The sequence below is a fragment of the Bos grunniens genome, chromosome 20 (assembly GCF_055505025.1).
Source record: "Bos grunniens cultivar Pamir isolate PY7600 chromosome 20, Bosgru_T2T1.0, whole genome shotgun sequence".
NCBI lineage: Eukaryota > Metazoa > Chordata > Mammalia > Artiodactyla > Bovidae > Bos > Bos grunniens.
In genome coordinates, this window is record NC_141184.1 from 35,849,803 (window position 1) to 35,876,607 (window position 26,805).

Sequence of the window (26,805 nt, forward strand, 5' to 3'; positions counted from 1 at the left end):
GCCTTCCGTCTGTGCTTGACTCCCCACCAGTCAGATTGGAGTAGGGCTCACTCACATGACTTCATTTAAACCTTAATTGCCTTCCAAAAGGTGGTATCTCCAAATACAGTCCCATTGGGAGTTAGGGCTTCAACCTATGAATTTGGGGAGGACGTGGTTCAGTCCCTCATAGTGACTCAGTAATGTCAGATCTCTGGGTTGGCGTCTCCGTGGTTCTCTTGTTTCTCACTCATAATCCCAAGATGGTGCCACAGCTCTGAGCATCACATCCTCATATGACATTCTAGTGGCAAGATATGACAAGTCCTTTTCTTGGGTCTCTCTGTTCTTGTTGTTTTGAAAGAATGCATGATGAATGCCACATTCCTGCAACCTAGGCTCTACTGTCACATTTGGCTGCATTTACTTTACCACATGGGCTTCCCTGGTAGCTCAGCTGGTAAAGAATCTGCCTGCAGTGCAGGAGACCTGGGTTCGATCCCTGGGTTGGGAAGATCCCCTGGAGGAGGGCATGGCAACCCACTCCAGTATTCTTGCCTGGAGAATTCCATGGATAGAGGAGCCTGGCAGGCTGTAGTCCATTGGGTCACAAAGAGTTGGACACGACTGAGCCACTAAGCACGCACGCACACACGCTTCTCCATGTATGATCCTATTCCACCCTCTCTCCATTCCTGCATCAGAGCTATTTGGTACTCATAACTCCAGGTACAGTTGGTTTATTTTGTTTCTTTGTTTTTTAGCTGATTAGCTGAGCACATGCTACTTATAGCCACCATTTGGAATAACTTTATTCTCCTCAAAATAAAAGCTGTGACAAACCTTGACAGCATATTAAAAAGGAGAGACATTACTTTGCCAACAAAGGTCTGTATAATCAAAGCTATGGTTTTTCCAGTAGTCATGTACAGATATGAGAGGTGGACCATAAAGAAGGCTGAGTGCCAAAGAATTGATGCTTTGGAACTGTGGTGTTGAAGAAGACTCTTGAGAGTCCCTTGGACTGCAAGGAGATCAAACCAGTCAATCCTAAAGGAAATCAGTCCTGAATATTCATTGGAAGGACTGATGCTGGAGCTGAAGCTCCAATACTTTGGCCACCTGATGGAAAAAGCTGACTCATTAGAGGAGACCCTGATGCTGGGAAAGACTGAAGGCAGGAGGAAAAAGGGACGACAAGGGATGAAATGGTTGAATGGCATCACCGACTCAATGGACATGAGTTTGAGCAATTCTGGGAGATGGTGAAGGACAGGGAAGCCTGGTGTGCTGCAGTCCATGGCGTCACAAGGAGTTGGACATGACTGAACGACTGTAACAACCTCAAGTTTCCTACAATAGGTGCTATGATTAGCCTTAATGTTTACAGATGAGAGCTGGTGCTTCAGAACAGTTAAGTAACTTGCCTAAGGTCACATAGATGGTAAAGCTGATGAATGGTGACCTCAGCAGTTCTGGCTCAGTGTCTGCCCTCTTAACCACATCTGCCACATCAAAGCCTCCTGAACTGGCTTCAAATTGCTTCCTTCTACTTTTCTCACTCCTAAAGGTGACACCATTGTTAAAACTACAAACGATCAAGTTTACTTGAACGGAAAAGATTACTTCCTTCTTGTTATTCCCTATGTCACTTTTCCCCTCAATTGATCACTTAGTCAAGCAAACAATCAGCAGGAATAACTAGAACTATTATAAAGGCACCCACTGTGGTAATGTAGGAACCAGCAGGCCCATCAGAAGTCTCCTGTGGTGTAGAAGGGTCTGAACTCTGAAGGTAGGTTGCTTGGATTTGGTAGATCAAATCCAGGTAGTTAACTGGTTTGGGACTCAGTACCCCATCTTTCAGATTCCCTGGTGGCTCAGATGGTAAAGAGTCTGCCTGCAATATAGGAGACCCAGGTTTGATTGCTGGGTCAAAAAGATACCCTGAGGAAAGGAATGGCCATCCACTCCAGTATTTTTGCCTGGAGAATCCATGGACAGAGGAGCCTGGCAGGCTACAGTCCATGGGGTCACAAAGGTGATACCACTGATACTACAAACAATAGAGTTTACTTGGAAGAAAATGATTACTCTCTTCTTCTTATTCCCTATGTTACTTTCTCCAACTGAGCAACTAATACTTTTGCCCCATCTATAAACATAACTGCCTTATAAGAGTATCTTGTCTAGATGAGTCCTGGTGCATATAGAGTATTAGAATAAAGCCTTGCACATAGCAAATATGTTGTAAATGTTTCCTGTTGTTAATATTATTAATAATAATGTGGCTTCAGTTTATTAATAACAATAATCACAGGGTATAAGTTGTTCCTTCTTTCTTCATTGAACTATCAGGGAAATAGCCCTGAAGGACAGGTCTGGCAATCCCAGGGCTATAGAAACCTCTGACAAGAAGTTAAGAAGTTACAAAGTTGAGCAAGGGCCAATTCCTGACAACGTTTTAAATTCTACAATACCAGCCTCTCCATTGAGTGGATAAGCTAGGAGGGTCCACCTTGCAGGCTCTGGGCTCCCTGGGCAGAGCTATAGGCTTATTAGTCTATGAATCTTAATTGCAGGCATTGGTCACATGACCTTTTTTCATTTCTTCCCAGTTTCTTTCTCTGTGATAGAACAGGGCTAGCTATCCTTTCTCACCCTCCATATTTGCTTCCCTTTGAGTGTGTTCTGTTGAAGTCCAAGTTCCTATAAGTTAATGTGGTCTCAGCACAGTGGAGACTGGGCTCTTGTAAACAGCGGTAGTTTCTGGTGGAGATGCAGGCTTCCGGAAGAGGGTGAGGACAGTTGCAAGTCATGGCTCCTCCCTCTGATGTCTAACTTGGCATTGCTGTCGTCAACCTCAATGTTTTCTCTGTCCCACCTCTACCCCCCAACAAACACACTAAACCCATTTCCAGGGGGCCTTTCATTACTCAACCCGTCCCACCTCATCGCTTCATTAAATTTTTTCCAGTTAGTGGACTCTCTCTGAACTCACATTTTAGAATAGTCAGCAATCTCAGCAAAATTTTGCAAACTTTGGCCCAGTGTTTTCTTTTATTATTTCCACCCCAAATCTCCAACCTAAACCACCACCACTCACTTTTTCCAATCCCATCTTGGATCCCCACACCCTGCCGTGTCATGCAGCCAATTCCCCAAATTATTTGAGATTCATGAAGTCTGCAGGGGCCGTGGGTCACACTATGGTTTATCACCCTCTGACTCTTTTTTCCACTCAATAAATACTTAAGCTCATGCTTAGTGCTGGTCACAGCTCTAGGTGCTTAGGATAAAGGAGTGAACAAGATAGGATCCCAGCTCATTCCTCCTGTACTTGCCATGCGTGTGTGTGAGTGTGTGTGTGTGTGTGTGTGCATGCACGCACACGCGCTAAGTTGCTTCAGTTGTGTCCAACTCTGCAACCCCATGGACTGTAGCCTGCCAGGCTCCTCTGTCCACAGGATTCTCCAGGCAAGAATACTCAACTCAGTTGCCATTTCCTCCTCCAGGAGATGGTCCCGACCCAGGGATCAAACCCGTGTCTCTTATGTCTCCTGCACTGGCAGGCAGGTTTTTTTTTTTTTTTACCACTAACACCAACTGGGAAGCCTGTATGTGCCATGAGGAGGGACCAAATTAATCAAATAATTATCACTCGACAAATGTAAAACTACAATTTGGAGTCAGTGTTACAAAGGGAAAGTGCAATGCTAATGTATTATGGGCGGATTTATGGGGTAGGGGGTCAAGAAAAGGATTTCTGAGGATGTAATGTGAAGTTGCGGAGAAGGCAATGGCACCCCACTCCAGTACTCTTGCCTGGAAAATCCCATGGGCGGAGGAGTCTGGTAGGCTGCGGTCCATGGGGTCCTTAAGAGTCTGACACGGCTGAGCGACTTTACTTTCACTTTTCACTTTCATGCATTGGAGAAGGAAATGGCAGCCCACTCCAGTACTCTTGCCTGGAGAATCCCAGGGACGGGGGAGCCTGGCTGGCTTCCATCTGTGGAAGTTGGGATCGCACAGAGTCGGACACGACTGAAGCGACTTAGCAGCAGCAATGTGAAGTTGATATCTCAAGCAAGAGTAGGAGTTAGAAAGCAGAGATGAGAGGGAAGTGCGTTCCAGGCTGAGGAAATGGTCTGTCCCAGTGGGGATGTGTTTGTGGGGGTGTGGATCTCATGATCTAGTTTGTGTTTTGGAAAGATCCCTCTGACTACAGACAGCTTATTGAAAGGGGTCATCCTTAATGGGGGTGCATGTAGGCCAGCTGGGAGCCTGTACAGTAGTTCAGATCAGAGATGACGGGTTTTGATCGAGGGTGAGAGGAATGGCAGACTTGTCGGGTCTTTAGCAGAGGAAATAGACAAGCCGCATCACTTGTCTATGAGGGGCAGGGAGGCTGCTCACTGTCCGCGTCTGCTCAGCGTATTGCATTCCGCCCTCTCTTTCCTCCACGAGGACCTCATCTCTCTCCTGCCCCTCACTTCGTTATCTTGCATAAACCCACACAACAGCTGGTGAATAGTAGGTGTCGGTGTCAGTTAATGTATGTGTTGGTGCCTATACACATGGTCTTGCGAGAACTCCTTCCTCATGCTCTCAGAGTTGAGAGTTCTCTCTAAAACTAACCTGTTCATCTCCGCTCTGCACCCATCCTTCCCTATATTCCTGGGACCTTGTTGCCAGGATTGTTACTTCTCAATAACCCAAGGTTTCTTAATCTTTTGTGTGTCATGACCCCTTTGGCAGTCTGGTAAAGTCCATGGAACTCTTCTCAGAAGGATGTTTTCAAATGCAGAAAATAGTATGCCTGATAAGAAACAATTTTATATTGAAATAAAACTATATAATAAGTTTCATTAGTATAGTGCTGTATGTCTCTTTTTTTAATGAGCACTTTTAAAGAGATTTTTAAATTTTATTTATTTTTGGCTGCGCTGGGTCTTGGTTGCTACGCGCGAGCTTTCTCTAGTTGCGGGGAACGGGGGCAACTCTCTAGCTGTCGTGCACGGCCTTCTCGTTGCGGTGGCTTCTCTTGTTGTAGAGCATAGGCTCCAGGATGCACGGGCTCAGTAGCTGTGGGTCATGGACTTAGTTGCTCCCTGGCACGTGGAATATTCCCAGACCAGGGATCAAACCCGTGTACCCTGGATTGGCGGATGGATTCTTAACCACTGAACCACCAGGCAAGTCCCTATACGATTCTTTTTAAAGCATTAGAGACGTGATTCTTCAACGGTGGGTGCAATAACTACCATGCTTTCAAAGGAGTGATGAGCATAAGTGAGATTTTGAAATACCTTCTATAATACCTCCCTGAGCTTCTGGATCCTCTGGGTCCTCTGTTCTTCCTTTGTCTTCTCTGCTGGCTCCTCTCCCTTCCCTGGTGCTGTGGGAGTTCCAGGAGCCCTTCCATCCTGTCTTCTGTCAAAGAGCCCATCTGCTCTTGGTTTCAGGCTCACCCCCAGGTGGCTGCTGTCCCACCAGCCCTCACCTGTGTGCCGGATCTGCCCTGGTGCCCAGCAGCAGACACTTCCACCATCACCTTATGTTTAAAGTGAACAAAAGACAGCTTCTCCTCCACTCCTTGGAAGCCCGGTCCTGTTCCCAGCCTCCCTTATTTCTTTCCTCTTGCCTCTCTCCTTTCCATCTCCCAAGCTAGAAACCCTGAGGTTATGCTGGAGTCTTCTTCCACCTTCAGCCTCCAGAATGAGTTGGCTACTCCTCCTTGCCCTGTGCCTCTTTGATTGTTCCCTTTCTCTCCATTTCCTCTGCCATCAGCCTCTCCAGCCGTGGTTTACCTCCCTGAGGGCATTTCTCCTCTTCCCCACCCTCATCCCTCACAATCCATCATGCATACCGTTGCCAACACGGTCTTGCTGAAACACTACTTCCATCAAGTAAATATCTCTGGCTGGCTTTCGAGCCCCCTCCCTGTCAACTCCCACCATAAAAAATAGTTACAAAGCAAATGAGTAAAATAATTGTTCCCGTGTATATCTAAGATAAACCAAGGACCCCACTTCTTCCTGTGGCACCAGCACTTCTCTGAGAAAGACTCCCAGCCCAAGGAGATGGGTGGAGCCAGAGGACCTGTGAGAGTTTGGCTCCCTAAAGCCAAGTCAGCCTCTCTGTGGATGCTGGTGATGTTCTCAGGGCTATGGCTGGAGAAAAAGACCCGGGATCACTTCTATCTGAACTTATAGTGCCCCCCCATACCCCCAGCTGGACTTCCCACCTGGCTGGAGAGCCGTGCTGTCTGGAAGGGCTGTAATGAAATTGTGTTATCAGGTCCTGAAGTTGGTCTCCTCTCCTGGGTACACAGTGTGCCAAGCCCTTCCCCCTCCTCCTGAGGAGGCTTTGGGAGAAGAAAAGATGGGATCAGTTCAACCAACACAGATGACTGATGAGAAAAGGATAAGAGACTCATCCTGCTGAGATGACACAATCATGACATCAGGGCTCTTCATCTCACGAAGTCGGTGGGGGTTGGGGGTGGCAATGTTAGGAGAGGGGGTGAGGGGGGAGGGGGAGAGCTCCAGGCTCCATCGCATCAGAGACTGTGGGATGCCGAGCTGGGCTGCTCACGGCTCAACCACAGATGCACCCTGTTTTCTTCCATCCTGAGAAAACGTGCTTCGGACTCACCTACGTTGTTCTGGGCCAGGCTGTGACCCATCTGCCTAAGTTCTCTCTTATACACAAGGAGAAAAGGAAGAGCAGAGAAGCAGAAGTAAAGCAACCCAGGAAAAGTCAGCTTGTTTTCATTTCATTGGGCTGACTAGGCTTGAAAATGGCCAAGAGTACCTTTTACGGGTGTCTCCAATGTGTATTTGTAAAGAGAACTAAGCCATCTGATGTTGAACCTTTCAGCACTTTTTACTTCCGGTCACCTTCCTGTCCCTCATGAGACTGTAACTGGGGGCTGAGAAATAAGAATTCTGGAACCCCCTGCTAACCCCTGCTCCCTCTCTGCTCCTGTCAGAGGAGTTGACAACCCAGGCAGTTAATAAGCTTCGACAAGGCTGCTTACCTCCCTCTGTGCTTATCTTGCTCACCTCTGCGTTCAGCCAACAAGGCAGGCAGCACTTAAGGTAATTGAGGCCACACAAATAAGAAGGCTTTTTAACATAAAACCTCTGCTGACATTGGAGGCATGGAAACACACTCTTGTGGGAACAGCAGCGAGGTGAATTACAGCAGAAACGGCCGTCATCCCTGTCAGGGTAGTTTAACATTTGATTTACTGTGTCCACCCTGTTTTAAAGCACCTGTGTGGCTTCTCATAAAGAATAAACCAAAATCAGATTAAAATGAAGGGAAGGGCCCACATCTCCTGAAAGCTGGTTTGCAGTTGTGCAGAGGAGCTGATCAACAGGAGACGGGCATGAGCTGTATTTGTTCAGAATCGCACGTGGTCGGTCTGGCCAGTCTCGGACAGGTTCACTTGATGAATCAACTTTGTAATTCCTGTTCTGTTTTTAGGGGAGTGCAGCAGTGGGATCTGTGATGAAGCTTCGTGCATCAACGGTGGCACCTGCATGGCAAGCAAAGCCGATTCCTACATTTGCCTCTGTCCCCTGGGCTTTCGAGGTCGACACTGTGAAGACGGTGAGAAAGATGCAAATTGATGGCGATTTCTGTCTGCATTGTTAATTCACCTTGGTGTAATTTTTCATCAATGCATATTTAGCAAGGTTCCACATATTTGTATGGGATTAACGTTGCTTTGTGGGGAGGGATGGGAGAATCTTTTTTTCGAACCAGGTGGAAGTGTCTTCAGATGTCAAAGTGGCAAGCTGGCCAAAAGACAAGTTCATTTTTTTGATGTTCTGGGCCGATGCTTTGGTGAGCTCCTCCTGGCCCTCAAATAACTCTGAAAAGCCTATATTTGTGTGGTTTGTGTCAGAATTTGAAGCATTCAGAGATCAGGCTCCTTAGAATATCTGACAGTTTGGAGAAAATGCTGGAAAGCCATACACAGAAACATTAACTCTGTGATGTTTCTTTTTCTTTGTACTGTTCTGCTGAATTATTCTACCTCTCAACACTGTACTGATTATTAATATATATACATATATACATGCACACACGAATACACACAATAATAATGGAAATTTTTAAGAAGATTTTGCAAAGAAGCAGGGATGAAAAAGTTTTATCTTTTCTACCAGTGATTCAGATTTGGCCCTAAGACACCATCATCCTAGAGAAAAGGTTTTTTTTTTTAACACTGTATAATTTCAAATCTCTTGTCACCTCGAAGAGGGTGTTGTGAGTCAGAGTAAGGAAGAGCTGTTCTATTCCATCTTCGTATTTCTGTAGCTTCACATACTAAAGGTTGGTCCTTGTTCTCATCGCTGCAGGTCAGTGGGAGAGGGGTGGCTCTGGTCATTCAGGGATGCCCTCTAGTGGCCCTGCTAGGATCTTAGAATCCTCCATTGATTCCCACATCCAGCCAGTAGGTGAGAAAGCGAGTGGAGGATGGAAGGAAGCTATAGGGGCCAGACCTGGAATGCTGTGTACTATTCCCAACCACATTCCACTGGCCAGAGCTCAGCCACACCACCCACTTCTCTTCAGAGCAGCTGAGAAATATCCTTGAGTTCTATACCCAGAAGGAAAAGAAGATGGCTAGTTCTAGCACGAAGGGGTTTCTAAACCACGCACTTGCTATTTCAGCTTTTACCTTGACCATTCCTCAGTTCAAAGAGTCTCTGAGGTCCTACGCTGCAACCCCCTGGCCTCTGGAGCCCCGGCATTACCTTTCCTTCATGGAATTTGAGATCACATTTCGGCCGGATTCGGAAGATGGCGTGCTCCTGTACAGCTATGACACGGGCAGCAAAGACTTCCTGTCCATCAACATGGCAGGGGGCCACGTGGAGTTCCGCTTTGACTGTGGCTCTGGGACTGGTGTTCTCAGGTAAGGGCTGAGACTGTCAGGGGCTCTCCTCCTTTCAGTAGCCACTTGGAAGGAAGGTTTGTCTTCAACCAGTTGGCTCTCTTCCTGTCTTCTGTGTATAGTTGTCTTTTCTGAAACCTGTCCTGATTAATACAGATGATGTGCTTCCTAGAGATCATGCTTTCCTGGTGGCAAGGTTTCCTTTTCTCAAATAACTACCTAGCAGGTAGCGAATCTCTGCTTCAAACTATGGGAAATGGGCTGGCCTCAGATGGGGGTAAACTATCTTCCTCTCCACCTGAGATCATGCAACACAATCAGCAGAAACTTCATAAATTGTCAATCAGTACCTTGCTCAGAGCATCACTTGGTGAGCACTTGGCAAATACATAACAACTAGTTGAAAAAGTAGGGATTTACCAGGTGGAGCTAGTGCTACAGAACCCGCCTGCCAATGCACAAGACTTAAGAGACACAGGTTTGATCAGGAAGGTCAGGAAGGTCCCCTGGAGAAGGAAATGACAACCCACTGCAGTATTCTTGCCTGGGAAATCCCATGGACAGAGGAGCCTGGCGGGCTACAGTCCATGGGGTTGCAGAGAGCAGACAAGACTGAAGTGACGTGGCATGCATGCAATAGAAATGTAATGAACAGAAATGTCCTTGGTGGCCTCACATTTTTTTTCCTCTTTGGCCATTGGAAATGGGGTGTATCACCTCCACATTCACATAGAAACATTAAATTATTATTCATCTGCCCTATTTCCCACAAGTGTTCTATTGGCAAAAGCTTACCAGGTCATTTCCACGTCATTTCCATTAGATTAAGAGGACTTCAAAGGGACACCACCTTCCTCACCAGCCTTGAGTGAACACACTGCCAATCACATGCGAATAAATGCATAACTCACATAATCATGGTGTGACATGATGTCACCTAAAATATCACTGATCGATTATCAATCAATTGGGGTGGTCTCACTTTAAATCGTAACTTTCCTCTTGCATTATGTCTTTGATGGCAACTAGTTATTTGGCATGGCTCTTACCATTCTTCATATAAAGAAGCGGACAGAGAATCACCAGTGATCGCAAGGACCCTTCCCTGACCAGTGTGCTCAAAAAGGCTGTGTGATGACTGATTTCAATGGCATGGAGTAACTAAGTGCTTCTAAAGGGCTTGCTAGCATCTGTGGACTTGGTTCTGGGTTATCAAAACTTTCCCTCTGTTACCTAGTCCTGTTCGTCAACTCAGCAGATCGATTGTTCTCATAGAAAGTGGCAGGATCTCTGAAGCCCTCAGAGCCTGCAGTTGGAGGTGCCGGTGTTTTTCTTATTTGTTTGTTTCCCTCTTCTAACTGTGTTCCTCCCATGGGAGTTTTTACCTTCCAGCCGGAGGCCTGCTGATCTAATGCACACACGCTTCTTGTTCCTACATTTCGAGAATTCTCCTCTTTTGAAACTCACTAGGGTGTTTTGTTCAACAGTGCCCTGCAGCAGGAAATTGGTTAGTCCTTGTTGTTGTTTTAAAGGAAGTTGTGGCCTGTATTCAATCACAATTTATATTGCTAGACTGTCATCTCTAGAAAGAGTTCTTTGTGAGATGTTACAGTCATGAAGTGAAAGTGAGTCGCTCAGTCGTGCCTGACTCTTTGTGACCCTAGAATTCTCTAGGCCAGAATACTGGAGTAAGTAGCCTTTTTTCTTCTCCAAGGGATCTTCCCAATCCAGGGATCGAACCCGGATCTCCCACATTGCAGGCGGATTCTTTACCAGCTGAGCCACCAGGGAAGCCATGGTTGCCCTTAACTGCTGTTATCATTTTTCCTGACTGATGGAAAGTGCTTATTGCCTTAGGTTTCAACAGTTCTTTAAAAGTACAGTTCATTCTTGTCCTTAAGGTTGAATTCCTACACATCAGTTTAACACCTCCCACCTTGGGGAATGGACAAATATTTTTGTGTCTCTGGTTATGCAGGAACATCCTGTGTCTCAAGACAACTTTGGTGGGTATTTAATTGATTCAATTTACATATGATTATGCAAAACAGCCTAAACAACTCACTTAGAACAATTTGTCAAGTCAAGAAAGGAAGAAGACACCTTGAATATCACCTTGTACTTTCAAATGGCTCTTTCCTGGGTAAGGAATGACTGGAAGGGGCTGGAGAGGGTTGTGGCTCATCAGCCTTCCTCCTGAACAAATTGCCTCCTGCCCCCTGCACATCTGCAGTAGCAGCTCCAGCTGCGGGGTCACAGACACGTGGAACCTTAGAAATCCAGCATTTCTCTCTTTCATAATTCGGTGCCTATTTTTGATAAGAGTTATTTAAAATTTTTTTTAAAACATAAGTTATTCCTTCGCTGCTTGTCAGGAAAGGTGAATGGAAAAAAAAAATCTTTAGCATTAGGTGTGATGAAAAAGAAGCAAGAACTCAGAGTAACCATCATCTGCTCCCCTGGGCCACCCCTCTGCAGTGTAACTGACAATACCCATCACGGTTAATGTTTCAGGTGGCCCTTTGGAAAATGTTTATTTTAAAAACCATTTCCAGTACTTCCTGCTTCATTAAGACAATTCAGTGAAAGCCTGAGCTACAGGAAGCCGTGGAGTTGGCCACATCATTTTAACTTTAGGCAGAGGATAAGGTGGTCTAATTTATGATGAACTTGATTCAAAAATCGAGACAATTGAAATGAGCTCATGATGGCAGTGATCTATATCCCTGTGCTGAGGGAGGCAGTGTATTGACAGGGAATGACCTCTACAGGACAAGAACAGGCTCAGATGCTGTTAGTTATTATGGAGATGGGCTGCTGAATGAGGTCTTTATTGCATATTGATTGAGCCAAGGTGATTAAATTCTAATTGCTAAGAACAAATGGCAGAAGCATTTGCCAGAGCGAAAAATCAAGTGAGGGGTGGAGACCTTTCAGTGATTGCGCCCACTGGTATTCCTGGTGGGCTTCCAAAAACGATCCAGGACCACAGAATAATTGGGAGCGTCAGAGAAGGCCAGGAACTATATATACATCTTTAGGGACACAAATGCAATAATTATACTCTTTTTACACACCTCACTGTGAAATGTAACATGTAAAAATCTTACAATATCATTTAAACTTCAAGTGCTTCCATCTTGAATTAATAATTGAATTTTTAAAGAGCTTTTAATTTTTTTCACAATATCAGACAATGCGGAATCTGCCTCCCAAATATTTGATTATGAAACACTTCAAACATATAGCAAAGGTGAAAGAATTGTGCAATAAACCTTAGACCCGCCACCTACTGTCTACAGTTAGCATTCTGCTGGAGTTACTTTATCATGTGTCTGTTCATTCTTATATTCCCCCATCCATCCATCTTATTTTTTATGCCTTTCAAAGGATGCTACAGACATTATTACATCAAGGAATCTGCTTTACATCATCGCCTATATAGTTTTCTCTTCTTCAAAGATTTCGTGCAACTCTGGTCATATTTTACCCCCTCATCTTGAAAACCAGCCTAATCCTACCCCCATTTCCTACTTGTGATAAGGAATAAGTAAAATGATAAGTGAGATAGTCCTCCCATGAAGGAGTCCAGTAAATGGAGCTAGCCCTGCTGTGTTTTACGAGGGGGAATGAGGCTCTTCTCTTTGCTGGACAGGACAAGGTGCTGAAGGTGGGAACACTCCATCAGAGCCAGATTGGTGGACATTATCTGCAACGCCAGTGATGCTAACCCAGGTTCAGTTTCCTTCCTTCAACAGGAGTGAAGAGCCCCTCACCCTGGGCCACTGGCACGAGCTGCGTGTGTCCCGCACAGCAAAGAATGGCATCTTGCAGGTGGATAAGCAGAAGGCGGTGGAGGGGATGGCAGAGGTAAGAAGGACATCTGCTCCTGATGACTCGTGTGAGTGGGGTTACTGTTTCCTTCCTGTCCTGGAGACAAAAGCATCAGCACAGTGGTTAATACATGGACTCTGGTGCCATTTCACCTGAGTTAACACCCGAGCTTCCCACTGGACGAGCTCCTTAGCTTTGCAGTTCCTCAACTGGGAATGGGATTGATAATAGTAGGGGCCTTCATAGGGGAGTGAGCTAATACCAGTGTCACTTACAGAACTGCCCACCTGCTCCATGCCTCCCTGCCGATCCATAGCTTTGTTCACATTGCTATACAAGGTAGATCAGAACACAGCTCCAAAGCAGAGCCAGTGATGGGGGTGGGGGTGTGATCACACATCTGACAAGAACAAAGACTCTGAAACCAGACACCTAGGGTTCAAAATCTAGCTCCATTCCTTATCAATGATGTGAGCTCAGACCAGTCTAATCACTTGATCTCCCAAGATGGTGATCTTGGGTGATCTTGATTTTTTTTGCATCTAAAAAAATAGGGTAATCGTGATAATAATAGCACTGCATTATAGGGTTGTGAGAATTAGAATAACTGTATTTCTCAAATACCACAGAACCCGGCATATGATCAGTGTTGTGTAGCTTTACTTATTATTATTTCTAATAGTATACTCAGTTCAGTTCAGTCATTCAGTCATGTCCAACTCTTTGTGACCCTATGTACTACAGCACACCAGGCTTTCCTGACCTTCACCAACTCCTGAAGCCTGCTCAAACTCATGCCCATCGAGTCCATGATGCCATCCAACCATCTCATCCTCTGTCATCCTCTTCTCCTCCTGCCTTTAATCTTTCCCAGCATCAGGGTCTTTTCAAATGAGTCAGCCCTTCGCATCAGGTGGCCGAAGTATTGGAGTTTCAGCTTCAGCATCGGTCCTTCTAATGAATATTCAGGACTGATTTCCTTTAGGATTGACTGGTTGGATCTCCTTGCAGTCCAAGGGACTCTCAAGTCTTCTCCAACACCACAGCTCAAAAGCACCAATTCTTCGGTGCTCAGCTTTTTTATAGTCCAACTCTTATATCCATACATGACTACTAGAAAAATCATAGCTTTGACTAAACAGACTTTTGTTGGCAAAGTAATGTCTCTGCTTTTTGATATGCTGTCTAGGTTGGTCATAGCTTTTCTTTCAAGGAGCAAGTGTCTTAATTTCATGGCTGCAGTCACCATCTGCAGGGATTTTGGAGCTCAAGAAAATAAAGTCTGTCACAGTTTCCATTGTTTCCCCATCTATTTGCCATGAAGTGATGGGACCAGATGCCATGATCTTAGTTTTCAGAATGTTGAGTTTTAAGCCAGCTTTTAAACCCTCCTCTTTCACTTTCATCAAGAGACTCTAGTTCTTTTTTGCTTTCTGCCATAAGGGTGGTGTCTTCTGCATATCTAAAGTTATTGATATTTCTCCTGGCAATCTTGATTCTAGCTTGTGCTTCATCCAGCTCGTCTTTTCATGTGATATACTCTGCATATAAGTTAAATAAGCAAGGTGACAATATACAGCCTTGACGTACTCCTTTCCCTATTTGGAACCAGTCTGTTGTTCCATGTCCAGTTCTAACTGTTGCTTCTTGACCTGCATATAGATTTCTCAGGAGGCAGGTAATGTGGTCTGGTATTCCCATCTCTTTAAGAATTTTCCACAGTTTGTTGTGATTCACACAGACAAAGGCTTTGGCGTAGTCAATAAAGCAGAAGTAGATGTTTTTCTGGAACCCTCTTGCTTTTTCAATGATCTAGTGAATGTTGGCAGTTTGATCTCTGGTTCCTCTGCCTTTTCTAAAACCAGCTTGAACATCTGGAGGTTCTCTGTTCACATACTGTTGAAGCCTGTCTTGGAGAATTTTGAGCATTACTTTGCTAGCATGTGAGATGAGTGCAATTGTGCAGTAGTTTGAGCATTCTTTGGCATTGCCTTTCTTTGGTACTCGAATGAAAACTGACCTTTTCCAGTCCTATGGCCACTGCTGAGTTTTCCAAATTTGTTGGCATATTGAGTACAGCACTTTAACAGAATCATCTTTTAGGATCTGAAATAGCTTAACTGGAATTCCATCACCTCCACTAGCTTTGTTTGTGGTGATGTTTCCTAAGACCCATTTGACTTTGCATTTCAGGATGTCTGGCTCCAGGTGAGTGATCACACCATCCTGGTTATCCGGGTCATGAAGATCATTTTGGTACAGTTCTTCTGTGTATTCTTGCCGTGTCTTCTTAATATTGTCTGCTTCTGTTAGGTCCATACCATTTCTGTCCTTTATTGTGCCCATCTTTGCATGAAATGTTCCCTTGGTATCTCTAATTTTCTCGAAGAGCTCTCTAGTCTTTCCCATTCTATTGTTTTCCTCTATTTCTTTCCAATGATCACTGAAGAAGGCTTTCTTATCTCCTTGCTATTCTTCGGAACTCTGCATTCAAATGAGTATATCTTTCCTTTTCTCCTTTGCCTTCTGCTTCTCTTCTCTCAGCTATTTGTAAGGCCTCCTCAGACAATCTTTTTGCCATTTTGCATTTCTTTTTCTTGGGGATGGTCTTGATCACTGCTTCCTGTACAGTGTCACAAACCTCTGTCCATAGTTCTCAGGCACTCTGTCTATCAGATCTAATCCCTTGAATCTGTGTGTCATTCCCACTGTATAATTATAAGGGATTTGACTTAGGTCATACCCAAATGGTCTAGTGGTTTCCCCACTTTATTCAATTTAAGTCTGAATTTGGCAATAAGGCAAATTTAAGTCTGAATTTTGGCAAACTAGCATGACCTCAACAGTTCAGAATTTCCACTCAGGTTTATAACTTTCATCCATGTTTTTATTTCCAAGGTCATGTCTGAAGGAAAATGGCATTTTTAAGGACAGCTAAGAGACATTTGTTTTAAATTACAACGTACTAGCATTCTGTACACACATGAAATTTACAGACCCCTAAAAACAGAGGAGACCTCAGATTTGCCAGGATTTTAATTACAACAGTCTTCATTGTGTGCATCACAGATTTAAAGAAGGTATTGATGAATGTGACTGTTCTGATAAGAAAATGAATTGATAGGAAAAGAAGAAAGGGAAAGAAAAGGGACTCTTGGTGGGGAAGATCTTGGTTGAGGAGGGGAGTAAAAAGGGAACTTATCAGGAAGGCAGCTTCAGGGACGGCAGTGGTGGAAGGTCCTGTGAGAATCAAGGGCCTCCTTAGGAATCAGAAAAATCCCAACCTGGGCTCTGCTTCAAGAGGCAAGTACCCTAGAAAATGTCCCATATATATTAGGAAGGAAGGAAAGATGGAAAGAAGGAAGAAAGAGAAAGTAGGGAGGAAGGAAAGAAAATGTATAAAGAAAAACGGATTTTAAAGCAAGAATGGGATTCACTTTCATACAGTCCAGAAAACAGCTGATTTTAGTCCTAGACAGAATTAGAAGCTCACAGGTGTAGATCTGACTGTGTGTTGACTTAATAATATAAATTCACAAAAGCACTGTATCACTCTAGGTCTTAGTTACCAACATCTGTACAACAGTAACACAAACAGGATGGGCGTGTTTGTAAATAGTAGGGTTAAGGCCTTTGATTATAAATAAGGAACTATTTGGGACACAGTATTTACCCTTGAGATCCTGTAGTGAAGAGACAGCACAAGGGTAGAAACCACACACCTCGGGTTCTGTTACTGCCATACCAGGACTGGTAGAACCAGCATCCTCTTTATCGGCTTTTTGAATGGATGGAGCTGCCCACCTGGAAAGCAGTGTAAGCAGGTAGGAGGGAAGGCGTGGCTGTTCTGTGTGCATCTGGGGGTGGTTCTTGGGAGGCCTCCCTGAGACCAGAGTGGGAAGACCCATGCTTGATCTCGGTGAGTTAAACCTTAATCAGATCACCCCCCGGGGTCTCTGCCCCGCAGCTGTTATACCCTGTTCAAAGGCTTGGTCAATGGGGATAGTGGTCTTAGAGCTTAGAGAAGGAGGGGGACAGGGGTTACAGGATACGCTGGAGGCTAAGCCAGCCCCTAAGTGTCCAAACCACACCCGACATCACGTTGCTCAGCTGGCTGCACTGAGAAACATCCACAGCCCAGGATGAGTCAAGCTGTGCAAACTCAAAGGGGCAGTGCTCCCAGGGCTTCAGAAAACCCATCAGGGGGTTTACTCAGGTTTTCCAGCCACTCTCAGCTTAACGAAAGTGGTGGATCCAGGCACTGAGCGCCTCACTTTGGTGGGTCTGTTTGCTTCCCTCCTGTGGTCCCGCTGCAGCCCCGCCTTTTGTCCACTTCAGGCGGTGGTGGCAGAGGCGTGGGGGGCAGGGGGCAGGGGGGGGACTTTGATGAGGAGCCAAAAGAGACTTCTGTCACCCCACAAGACCCCACCCAGTTTGCCTGACACAACCAAGAAACTCCCAAGTTTTTTTAAAACAGCCTGCTTCTCTGAAGTCCCTTTGACCTTGCAGCCCTCCTCCTTTCTTCCTAGTTTTTTATTTTAAAGACATGATGACGATGGGTCTCTGTGGGTGTGTCCTGACAGCTCCTGCCTGGTTCCCTAATCCACAAGGATTCCTGAAATTGCCTCTGATGATTCCTTGCATCCCCATTCATTAAATAAGAACCCTCAAAGCTGCCTGAAGGTTATTGACAGAAGGCAGTTCAGCCTGTCTACTACGAGACCTCTCTGCTGTTACCTGGCTGGACTCAGCCACTCCGAGCGCTTCCCTAGATGGAGCATCCTCCTCTCTGCTCCCCTGTCTCTTCTTCTCTACCCCGACTGGACCCCAAATCCATTCTCCTCCCTCTGGCCAGTGATAGTCCTAAAATACAGATCTGATTACTCTCTTCCTGAAAACTCGTTGTTCTTCTGGTGAAGTGTAAGTTTCTATCCATGTGTGATGTGGTCCCTCCTTGCCTTTGCCTGATACCCAACATGCCCTCCAAGCTCTGACTCCAGCCAGTTTCTGAGACTCAGTTTTGACTCTTCCTGCTTCACCTCCCACTCCCTAATTCTGGAGCAGAGTATGAGATGCCCTATCCCTGCCAGGTGCCCCCATGGTCACGGGGCTTATCTTACCTGCCCGTTTACTGGTCTGTGTTGCCCCACAGTGTAAGCCCCTGGAGGGAGGGACCTGGGCTTTCTTATTTACTGTGGTTTGTGCACCACTTAGTACCTGGGACATGGTAGGTACCCAATAGTATTTGTTAAATAATTGAATCCGGTTACACTTTGTATTTCTTTTGACCATAAATCAAAGGAAACAATAACGTATGTTACCCCAAATGTGTTCATTCCCAGAGGTCTCAAATTTACATGTTATCTTAGGGCATTTTAACATTTTGCTTAAGATGGTTGAAGGAGTTTAGACATTAAATCTCACACACAGCTTGTTATCTAGCCCAGCCGTTGGGTTTAGGTTGTTGAAATGACCAGAAGCAGGAGAAGCCTTTGGGGATTGACAGTAGGGATCTCTAAGAATCTGGAAGGAATTTCTCTGCCCTTTGTATATGATAACAAGGAATGCCTTCCACTCACCATGCTTTCCCTTTCTCTTGGCTTAAAGAAATTCTGTCTTTACCGTTAGTGAATATATCAATAAGTCCTGTACTAGAATTTGGATCATGTATCCAAATCTAGGCAAAGTGCTAAACCAGTGGGATCTCAGTGCCAGGAGAGGCTCAGGCACACGTGCGCCCCAAATAGCAGCAGCTTATAATGAGGGGTTATTTCTCATCCACATTACATGTCCATCAACAGTCAGCTGCAGCCTTAATCTGAGACCCAGGCTGAAGGAATAACAGTGATCCCCAACGTTTTTGGCACCAGGGTCCACTTTCAAGGAAGACAGTTTTTCCACGGAAGAGGGGTGGGAGGGTAGAGATGGTTTCAAGATTATTCAAGCACCTTACATTTAGTGTACACTTTATTTCTATTATTATTACATCAGCTCCATCTCAGATCATCAGGCATTAGATCCTGGAAATTGGGGACCTCTGGAAATAGGGGTAGAGGAACAGGGCATAGTGAACCACTCCTGGCTCTGAAAGACTCTGCCCAGAAATGATTCATTTCTCACCTGCTCATGTTTTGTTGACCAAAGCAAGTTACATGGCCCCACTTGAGACTGACAGGTTAGAGGTAGCCTTCCTGCAGGGAGAGAGTGACACCGATGATGTAGTGGTCTACCATATTCACTTGCATTTTCTGGATGATGAATCTCAGAAATGTTCAGAAATTTACAAAAAATCAAAAAGGTGGTAAGCAGCAATGAAATCAAGACAAAGGTTGGGCCAATATGTATAAAAATTATCATGATGAGTCTTGAGACTGCCTCAGCCATTTGTTCCCTAACAGGGAACCAGAGGCACAGTTGGTTATACTGTGTTTTGTTTTTAATCTGTTGGCAGGGAGGCTTCACCCAGATTAAGTGCAACTCGGACATTTTCATCGGTGGGGTCCCCAATTACGATGATGTGAAGAAGAACTCGGGCATCCTCAAGCCATTCAGTGGGAGCATCCAGAAGGTACAGGCTACCCTTCCTCACGTGCATGGTGTGAATTTGACTACCGACAATGGAATTGAGAACTGTGATCAGTGCAAACTGCTATACCCAAGAAAGAAACCATGAGGAAGTTTTTAACATTTTTAAAATTATATTTTTTTAATTCTCGGAGCATACCTGGTTTCCAGCCCCGCTTTCTTATAGCATCTGCTCCCAGCTGTGCCCAGCGGACATCTCATGAATGCAACTAATGAAGATGAATTTTTACAATAGATCTACTTAGAATATCCTAGTATTGTTGAGGGGGCAGTTGGACCAGGTCACTGCAGACACTTGTCAAAAAGGGAAGGCAATGGATAGAGTCTCATAGTGACTCCTGCTTCTCTTTGGGGTCACTTGGCTTTTTGCTCAAGGCAAGACCCAATTGTTTTTGCTGCCTCCACTTCCATCCCCACCACCCTGTTTTAATGGTTGTTCATCAATCATGTAACCAAACTTTTAAGAGCACAGATTAGAGTCCTTCCATAGGTTCGAGAAAAAAAATCCACTCAGCTAGTAAGAGACAGGACACTGATCCCATTCATATCTGTCACATGTTCCTTCTCTTGGGGCTGCCTGTGATCTCTCTGGTCATGAGATTATGTTCTGTCTACAACAGACATGTAAGTTTACCCACCAACCCAGAGTCCAGGACCAGTAAACATGGGGAAAAAAGGATTTGAAGAAAAACACGTCCGGTTCCTGGATGTCAGCCAAGTCCTATTTCTCTTGGCAACCAGTGAAGGAATGGGGGCCACCAATCCCTGAGGGGGATCTGAGGCAAAGTACGGGAGGCGCTAAGGTGGTGGAGGGGCAGTGAGAGGAGGTCCTCTCAAGGATGTGCACAGCTGGGCTCTGAGAAGGGCCCCAGGGACTCTGTCCTTCTCTGTGTCCCAGTGTGGGGCCCAGAAAAGAGACCCAGTCAATTTTTCCTCGCCCTGCTGTGCTTCCCTTTGCTGCTGAACTGTGAGGTCAGTGTCACCTCAGTTCAGACTGTTGTCCCCCACCGTGAGTGGGACTGGCCATGTGAAATCATGGGTTTGAAATTCTACCTTAGGAGGTAAGCTGAGCTGCTGAGAGGCTTCATCTTCCTTCTGAACATGTCAGGCTTTGCTCTCTTCACACAACACACACAAGCCTTTCCTCCTTACTTCCTGGAAAAGCCCCCTCCCCTCCCAGTGACCCGGTCAGTAAGCGAAAGTGAAAGTGTTAGTCGCTCAATTGTGTCCCGACTCTTTGTGACCTCATGGACTGTGGCCTGCCAGGCTCCTCTGTCCATGGAATTCTCCAGGCAAGAATAGTGGAGTGGGTAGCCATTCCCTTCTTCAGGGGATCTTCCAACCCAGGGATCAAACCCAGGTCTCCTACCTTGCAGGCAGATTCTTTACCATCTGAGCCACTATGGAAGCCCCAGCCCAGTCATGGCACTTGACTCAGTTTCTCGTGACTCGGTTTTACAATCGTCACTCACAGCAAGAAAGGGGGAGCGTGTGGAAAGGTTCCGGCTCTTCTCTGGTAGATTTTGAGTGGCATGCCTGGAGGAAGGTTTTCTCCCAGCTTTCCTGACTCTCCAAAAACTAGACAAATCTATGGAAACATGAATGAGTGGCCAGAAGTACCCTTGCTAACCTCTTAGGATCCCCTGCATGCTGGAGGTTACCCTAGAAGCTCTCTCTGTCTGAGTTCTGCAAAGCCTGAAGAACCCTGAAACACCCACAGCTCAGGGCCAATGCATACTTCGTTTATTTGGAGTCGGGGAGCCCAGTGACCTCACTCTATAATTCATCAGTTTCACTAAAGCCCCATTACAGGGAAGAGGGGTGAGAGCAAAGAGCCGTCTGTCCTGGTTAATGTGCACAGCAGCGCCGAGAATGTGACCTGAGTTTCACTCCGGGGAAGAGGATGTGGAGAGGTGGGGATTCCGGAGTGCTGGGGAAGGAGGAAGCAGGAGGGAGGGGGGCAGTTGGGGAGACTGAGTTGATAGAGCTGGAGGAGGCTGCAGAGAATACCAGCCAGGAACACACAGCAGTACATTTCCACCACCTCCAGACTCTATCACCACCCCTGGCCCCACCTTGGATTCCTGCCTCTGTGACATTTTGTGTTGTATTCTTCCTTACTCTGCTTTTTAGCCGCATGTCTCAGCCTTGGCTGCATCTTAGAATCGCCTGGAATGTTTCTTTAAACTTACCAGTGACTCAGTTTCACCCACAGAAATTCTGGTTCAGTTGATCTGGGTGGGGCTTGGGCATGAGTATATTTCTTAACCCCCTCACCTCCCATGATTCCAATATATAGCATTAGAAACCAAATTTTGTAGTAATTGGTTCTTCTTTATGATTGCTCTGAGTGTCCAGGTTTTCCAGAACCAGAGGATGCTGCTTGTTTAGTCTTGTACATGATGCAGATTCTCTCAAGCACGAAATGTAGTCATTTCCATTCCTGCGTCATTCACAGAACTCCGAAAGTAGTAACCAGACTTTATCTGTTTATTTTTAAAGCTCCCCCCTACCCCAGGCATAGTTCAGGTTGGTGTGCTGAGGGAAGCTGTAGAAGACTCCAGAGCTGATTTCTGAATCCCTGAATTGCTTTATGTTTTCTTTCCTAAGATCATCCTGAATGACCGGACCATCCACGTGAAGCATGACTTCACGTGGGGCGTGAACGTGGAGAATGCAGCCCACCCCTGCGTGGGGTCCCCCTGTGCCCATGGGGGCAGCTGCCGACCCAGGAAGGAGGGCTATGAGTGTGACTGCCCCTTGGGCTTCGAGGGGCTGCACTGCCAGAAAGGTATACTCTGTGTGTGTGTGTGCATGCACACACTTCTGCTTCCTGGAGCAGAGGGAATGGACACACTGTTTGGGAGACTGCCACTCTTAAAGGACCAGTTGATTACCCTGAGACAGCCATACTGTTTATTTTTATTAACGATGTCAACAGCATATTAGATGATTCTTTACCAGCTGAGTCACCAGGGAAACCCAGATGATTAATTATATATATATATATATATATATATAAACTACTTTAACTATTTAATAAGAATTAAAATGCTGAAATACTTCTGTAAACAGTAAGTAAATAGCTCCCCATCACAGCTACTATGGCTCCTTCTCTGAGAATTGCCCCATGGTCTAGAATCAAAGGGTTAATTCATAATACTGGGTGGGGAGCGGTTTCTAGGATCCCTGATCTGAGCCTCTCCCAGAGCCTATCCTGACAGGTGAATACCTGGGCTTTATAGACTGATAAATATTTTGACAAAATATTTTTGACTCCTACCTGTGAATGCTACAAAGGGAACTCTTGCCAAATATGGCATAATATGAATTGTGCATTAATTGCTACAAGCTAGAATATGAACAACCTTCTGCAGACTGCTGTTTTCCATGCTGTATATGTTTCCTCTGTACCTCAGTTTCTTCATCTGTGAAATGAGAATAATACAGAGATATTGTTTAACTCAGAGAATGGTAGTGTAGATTACATAAGGCAATGTGTATTCCTTAGAAGAGGAATGAGGCAGAACTCATATTTCTCAGAAGAATACCTAGTAAGTAACAATAGCACCCATTATCCATTATCTGATGCTGAAGCTGAAGCTGCAGTACTTAGGCCACCTGATTCGAAGAGCCAACTCACTGGAAAAGACCTGATGCTGGGGAAGACTGAGGGCAGGAAGAGAAGGGGGTGACAGAGGATGAGACAGTTGGATGGCATCACCAACTCCATGGACCTGAGTTTGAGCAAGCTCTGGGAGATGGTGAAGGACAGGGAAGCCTGGCATGCCGCAATCCATGGGGTCACAAAGAGGTGAACATGACTGAGCGACTGAAAAACAACAAGCCGTTATTATTCTTGGTGAGAAAAATAAAATCCACCAGCAGGTGCTGTGAGCACTTAACTTCCAACTTGCCTTTGTCTGAAAGCAGAGCAGATCCCAGATTGCAGGTCCTGCTGGACTGTTTTCCACGCCTGCTCAAGGGAGGCAGAGGCCAGGGTGGGGTCTAGAAGAGGCCCACGTCGTGCAGCTGCATCATGGTGAGCCACATGGACCTTCTTTTTAGAATGTCGGGGAGGCCTCACCTCTCCAGGAACTAATAAAAAAGGTATACAGGCCTGAAGGCAAGAAGGCAGCAGTCCTAAGTGAAGCACTGCTCTCTCTCTTTCCTGTTTTTTTTTTCCAGGTTTTTGATTATTCTCAGAAGTAGGGCTTAGAGGAAAACTGAAGACTACAGGTAGATATTTCAGTATCTGGAGTGCTAGGAGAAGTTGTTGTGCAGCAGTCTTGGAAAATATGAAAGATGCCAATTAGCCAGTTGGAAGATTAAGTAGTAGTATATTGAAATGAGTTTTGAAACCCTCACGGCAAATCATATGAAATAAGTTTACAAATGTATCTCACTCTAGTGATGAACCCCTAAAGAAGAGGAACTGAGCCATTTGTGAATGATCCTGATTATAAAGCTAACAAGGAAATCACTGTTTAGCTAACAGCAGGTACTTGGAGAGATTTAGCTCAAGAGTGGCCTGTTCATTCAGAAAATTGGATCTAGATTTCACACATCAGTGTTTGACTCTCCTAAGTCTCCAATTTTACCACAGGCAAATGCAAGCTCGCTCCTGCCTTAGATGCTAACACTAAGGGTCAATATATAAAGTCCAGGATTAAATGAACATTTAGCTTCTGGAATTAAATAGAAAGGAAAAGATAATTGGTACCTTGGTAACCCTTGTTTCCTGTTACAGAACATTAACCATATAGATGTAAAGAGCTTTGCAACTATAGATTCAGGTTCAATGAGAAATATACCTCTCCAAAATGAAAGTCAGATCGCTGATGAGGGCCTGGGCCTTCTGGCAAGATCCAAGAGATTGGGCAGTGGCAGTGTGGGGGTGGTCTAGACAGCATTTAGACCCCTTTTTTCTGCAACATCCTAGGCTACAACCAAGATTAAAACTCAGAGCATCAGCTGCTTTCACATTGTATCAGCATTTCCTCATGCTTTGAAATAGGGTATTTCTGGCAAAAAGGCAACTGTTGCCAGTCCTAGGAAGATTCATGCATAGGAGGCATGGCCTGTATCATGTAATTTCTTCTGCTGTATGGCTTGGGAGGATTAACGGAACTGTGGGTACAGGTTAGGGCTGTTAAGGACAAATTTTTAGGCCCCAGCAGGTACATAGAGGTACACCGTTACCATACAGACTGCTGTGATTGTTCAATAAGCTTGTAGGCCTGGATAAGTGTCAGAAAGAAAGGAAAGAGAGCTGGCAAACTATACTGTTCCACAGAGATGCAAAAGAACAGTCTAAAAGCTGGGATATATTCTTAGCGGGAAAGACCAAGACTGGTTAAGAGCCATCCTTGGTTATCAAAGAGAATCCCACCTGATCCAATGAGATGCTTCTTACCCTTATATATTTAACAGCTTTTCCCTCCATGTTGGACAGATCTTTCTTCAAAAGCACAAACGTGTTCCCTAGTGTCTCCCACAGATGTTAAACCACCCTTTTACAGTGTGCAGCATGTCGGAGAAACCCCCAATGCCAGGCCTCACTCAGTCCATACCAAGGGGCACCTTCTCCAGCAGGAAGTTAGTTCTAGGGATGTTCAGTGAGTCTGGGTCTCTGCCCTCCTCAGTGAGGAGTTCCACTGGGGCTCTAGTGTCTAGGAGACTAGACACTTGTTCTCAACTCTTGGTAGTACAGGAGGGCTGGGGCTGGGGCGATTCCGGGCTCTCAGACCATCAGACCATTAGGAGGGTCTTGGGAGCCCCATCCCACCCTTTGTCTCTGCAACATCAGAGGCTGGAGCAGAATCTGAGCCCAGATGGAGGTGGGCACTGGGCTCCCACGGAGCTGCAGGAAAGTGAGCCTCTGTGCCCCAGCTGGGGCTGGAGAAGCCAGAAGGCCTTCAAGGTACCAGCCACAACTTCAGATACCAGCAGAAACCGTAAGGCGCGGTGGTCCCCTCACCTTCCATCTGGGGCTCTCACTCTCGTGTGCCTTCTTCTACCACAAACCTCAGCACCCCATGCTGCAGCCCAGTCCTGAGGTCCCTTTCTTATCTCACTATAGGGGTGTCAGAAAGCCGATACTCCCCATCCTTAGAGATTTCTTTCTTCTTTCTCTCTACTCTCATCCAAATTTGCCCATTTTGTGTCCCAGGCCGTAAGAGCTCTTGTGTCTAAGTTACTAACAAGGGAAAGCAGAGTTTCACAAAGCACAGGTGAAAATTTAAGTTCTAAAGAATACTAATGGCGGTTTTGTGTTCGCACAGAGAGATAGACAACATAACATTCACATGCGCAGAATGGGAGGGGAAATTCTGTGGTCTAATAAAGTGAGTCGCTCTGTCATGTCTGACTCTTTGGGACTCCATGGACTCTAGCCTGCCAGGCTCCTCTGTCCATGGAATTCTCCAGGCCAGAATACTGGAGTGGGTTGTCACTCCCTTCTCCAGGGGATCTTCCCAATCTGGGGATCAAACCCAGGTCTCCTGCACTGTAGGCAGATTCTTTACCATCTGAGCCTGAAATAAGACTGAGTAATCCTGGGTAAACCATCGCTTCTTCTGTGGGACTTCTCAGAGCCTTTGATATGTTCTGAGTGTCCAAGACAAGGGTATAGAATGCATCTCTTTCCTCCAGGGTTTCCCCCAGCCCATGGCAGACAGGCCACTTGGGAAAGGACCGAGCTCTGATGGTACTCCCTTCTCTTCCCTTCCCTTCACTTCCCAGATTACTGAGTTCTGACTCAGACGGTGCAGGACCCTTCAGGCCACTAGATGGGAGTGTTTCTCTGCAGCAGCTGAAGTTCCACTCAATACCAACACCGAAAGCCACTGGCTTAGGTCACACATTTGTCAGGGACACACAGTCCTCAAAGATGGGAACCTGCCTGACTCATAATGATTGACCACATTCTACACACTTCACAGTGTATTTAGTAAATTCATATCAAATTGCTGAGTCTGATTGGGGGACGGGAGTGGGGGGAAGTCCCAGAGCATTAAAAAAAAAAAAAAGTAGCTTCATTAAATATGAGCTGTAATTTAAGAATACTCAGTATGAAAAAACACAAATTCATAAAACATATAAATTGTGCATACTATAGGGAATTTCTTTTCTTGGGATGGTGTATCCTTAACCAATGCAAGATTTGGAGGCATTCAGCCTGGATGTTGATTTTTAGATAGTTGAAGGCTGGTAGTGTAGAAAACAATTTTTTAGCTATTACTTACTTTGTGGCTGCAGAGTCAGCTTCATGGGACCAGATGGCTGCTCCAAGCAGAGCTGTCCAGCAAGGGAGAGTTCTGCCTGTGGATGAGAGAGCTGCCCACCCTGGAAATTGTTCCCTGGGACTGGATTGCCATCGCTCAGGAGGTTGTGGGGAGAAGTCCTGGCTGCTGGAAAAGCTAGGTTACAACCCCAGCTCCTTCCTTCACTGGTCCTGGGACTGCGTGAAGGAGCCAGCAAGTTTTCTTCCA

At 45.6% G+C, this 26,805-nt stretch overlaps 1 protein-coding gene and 1 long non-coding RNA gene across 5 annotated transcripts in view; one reads left to right on the plus strand and one right to left on the minus strand.

The window, feature by feature from the left end:
* EGFLAM (EGF like, fibronectin type III and laminin G domains) overlaps window positions 1–26,805 on the plus strand; it is a 394,377-nt gene that overhangs the window by 346,136 nt on the left and 21,436 nt on the right. For all 4 annotated transcript variants that reach the window (XM_086361486.1, XM_086361484.1, XM_086361487.1 and 1 more), the window contains 5 exons: window positions 7,474–7,599; window positions 8,671–8,914; window positions 12,652–12,763; window positions 19,179–19,295; window positions 21,923–22,103. In XM_086361486.1, coding sequence (XP_086217612.1) covers window positions 7,474–7,599; window positions 8,671–8,914; window positions 12,652–12,763; window positions 19,179–19,295; window positions 21,923–22,103 — 780 coding nt within the window. The remainder of the gene's footprint in view (window positions 1–7,473; window positions 7,600–8,670; window positions 8,915–12,651; window positions 12,764–19,178; window positions 19,296–21,922; window positions 22,104–26,805) is intronic.
* Window positions 12,046–26,780, minus strand: LOC147350245 (uncharacterized). Its single transcript, XR_015148674.1, has 2 exons — window positions 26,560–26,780; window positions 12,046–12,823 (listed from the first exon to the last, which is right to left on the minus strand). It is a non-coding gene; the product is annotated as an uncharacterized LOC147350245 (long non-coding RNA).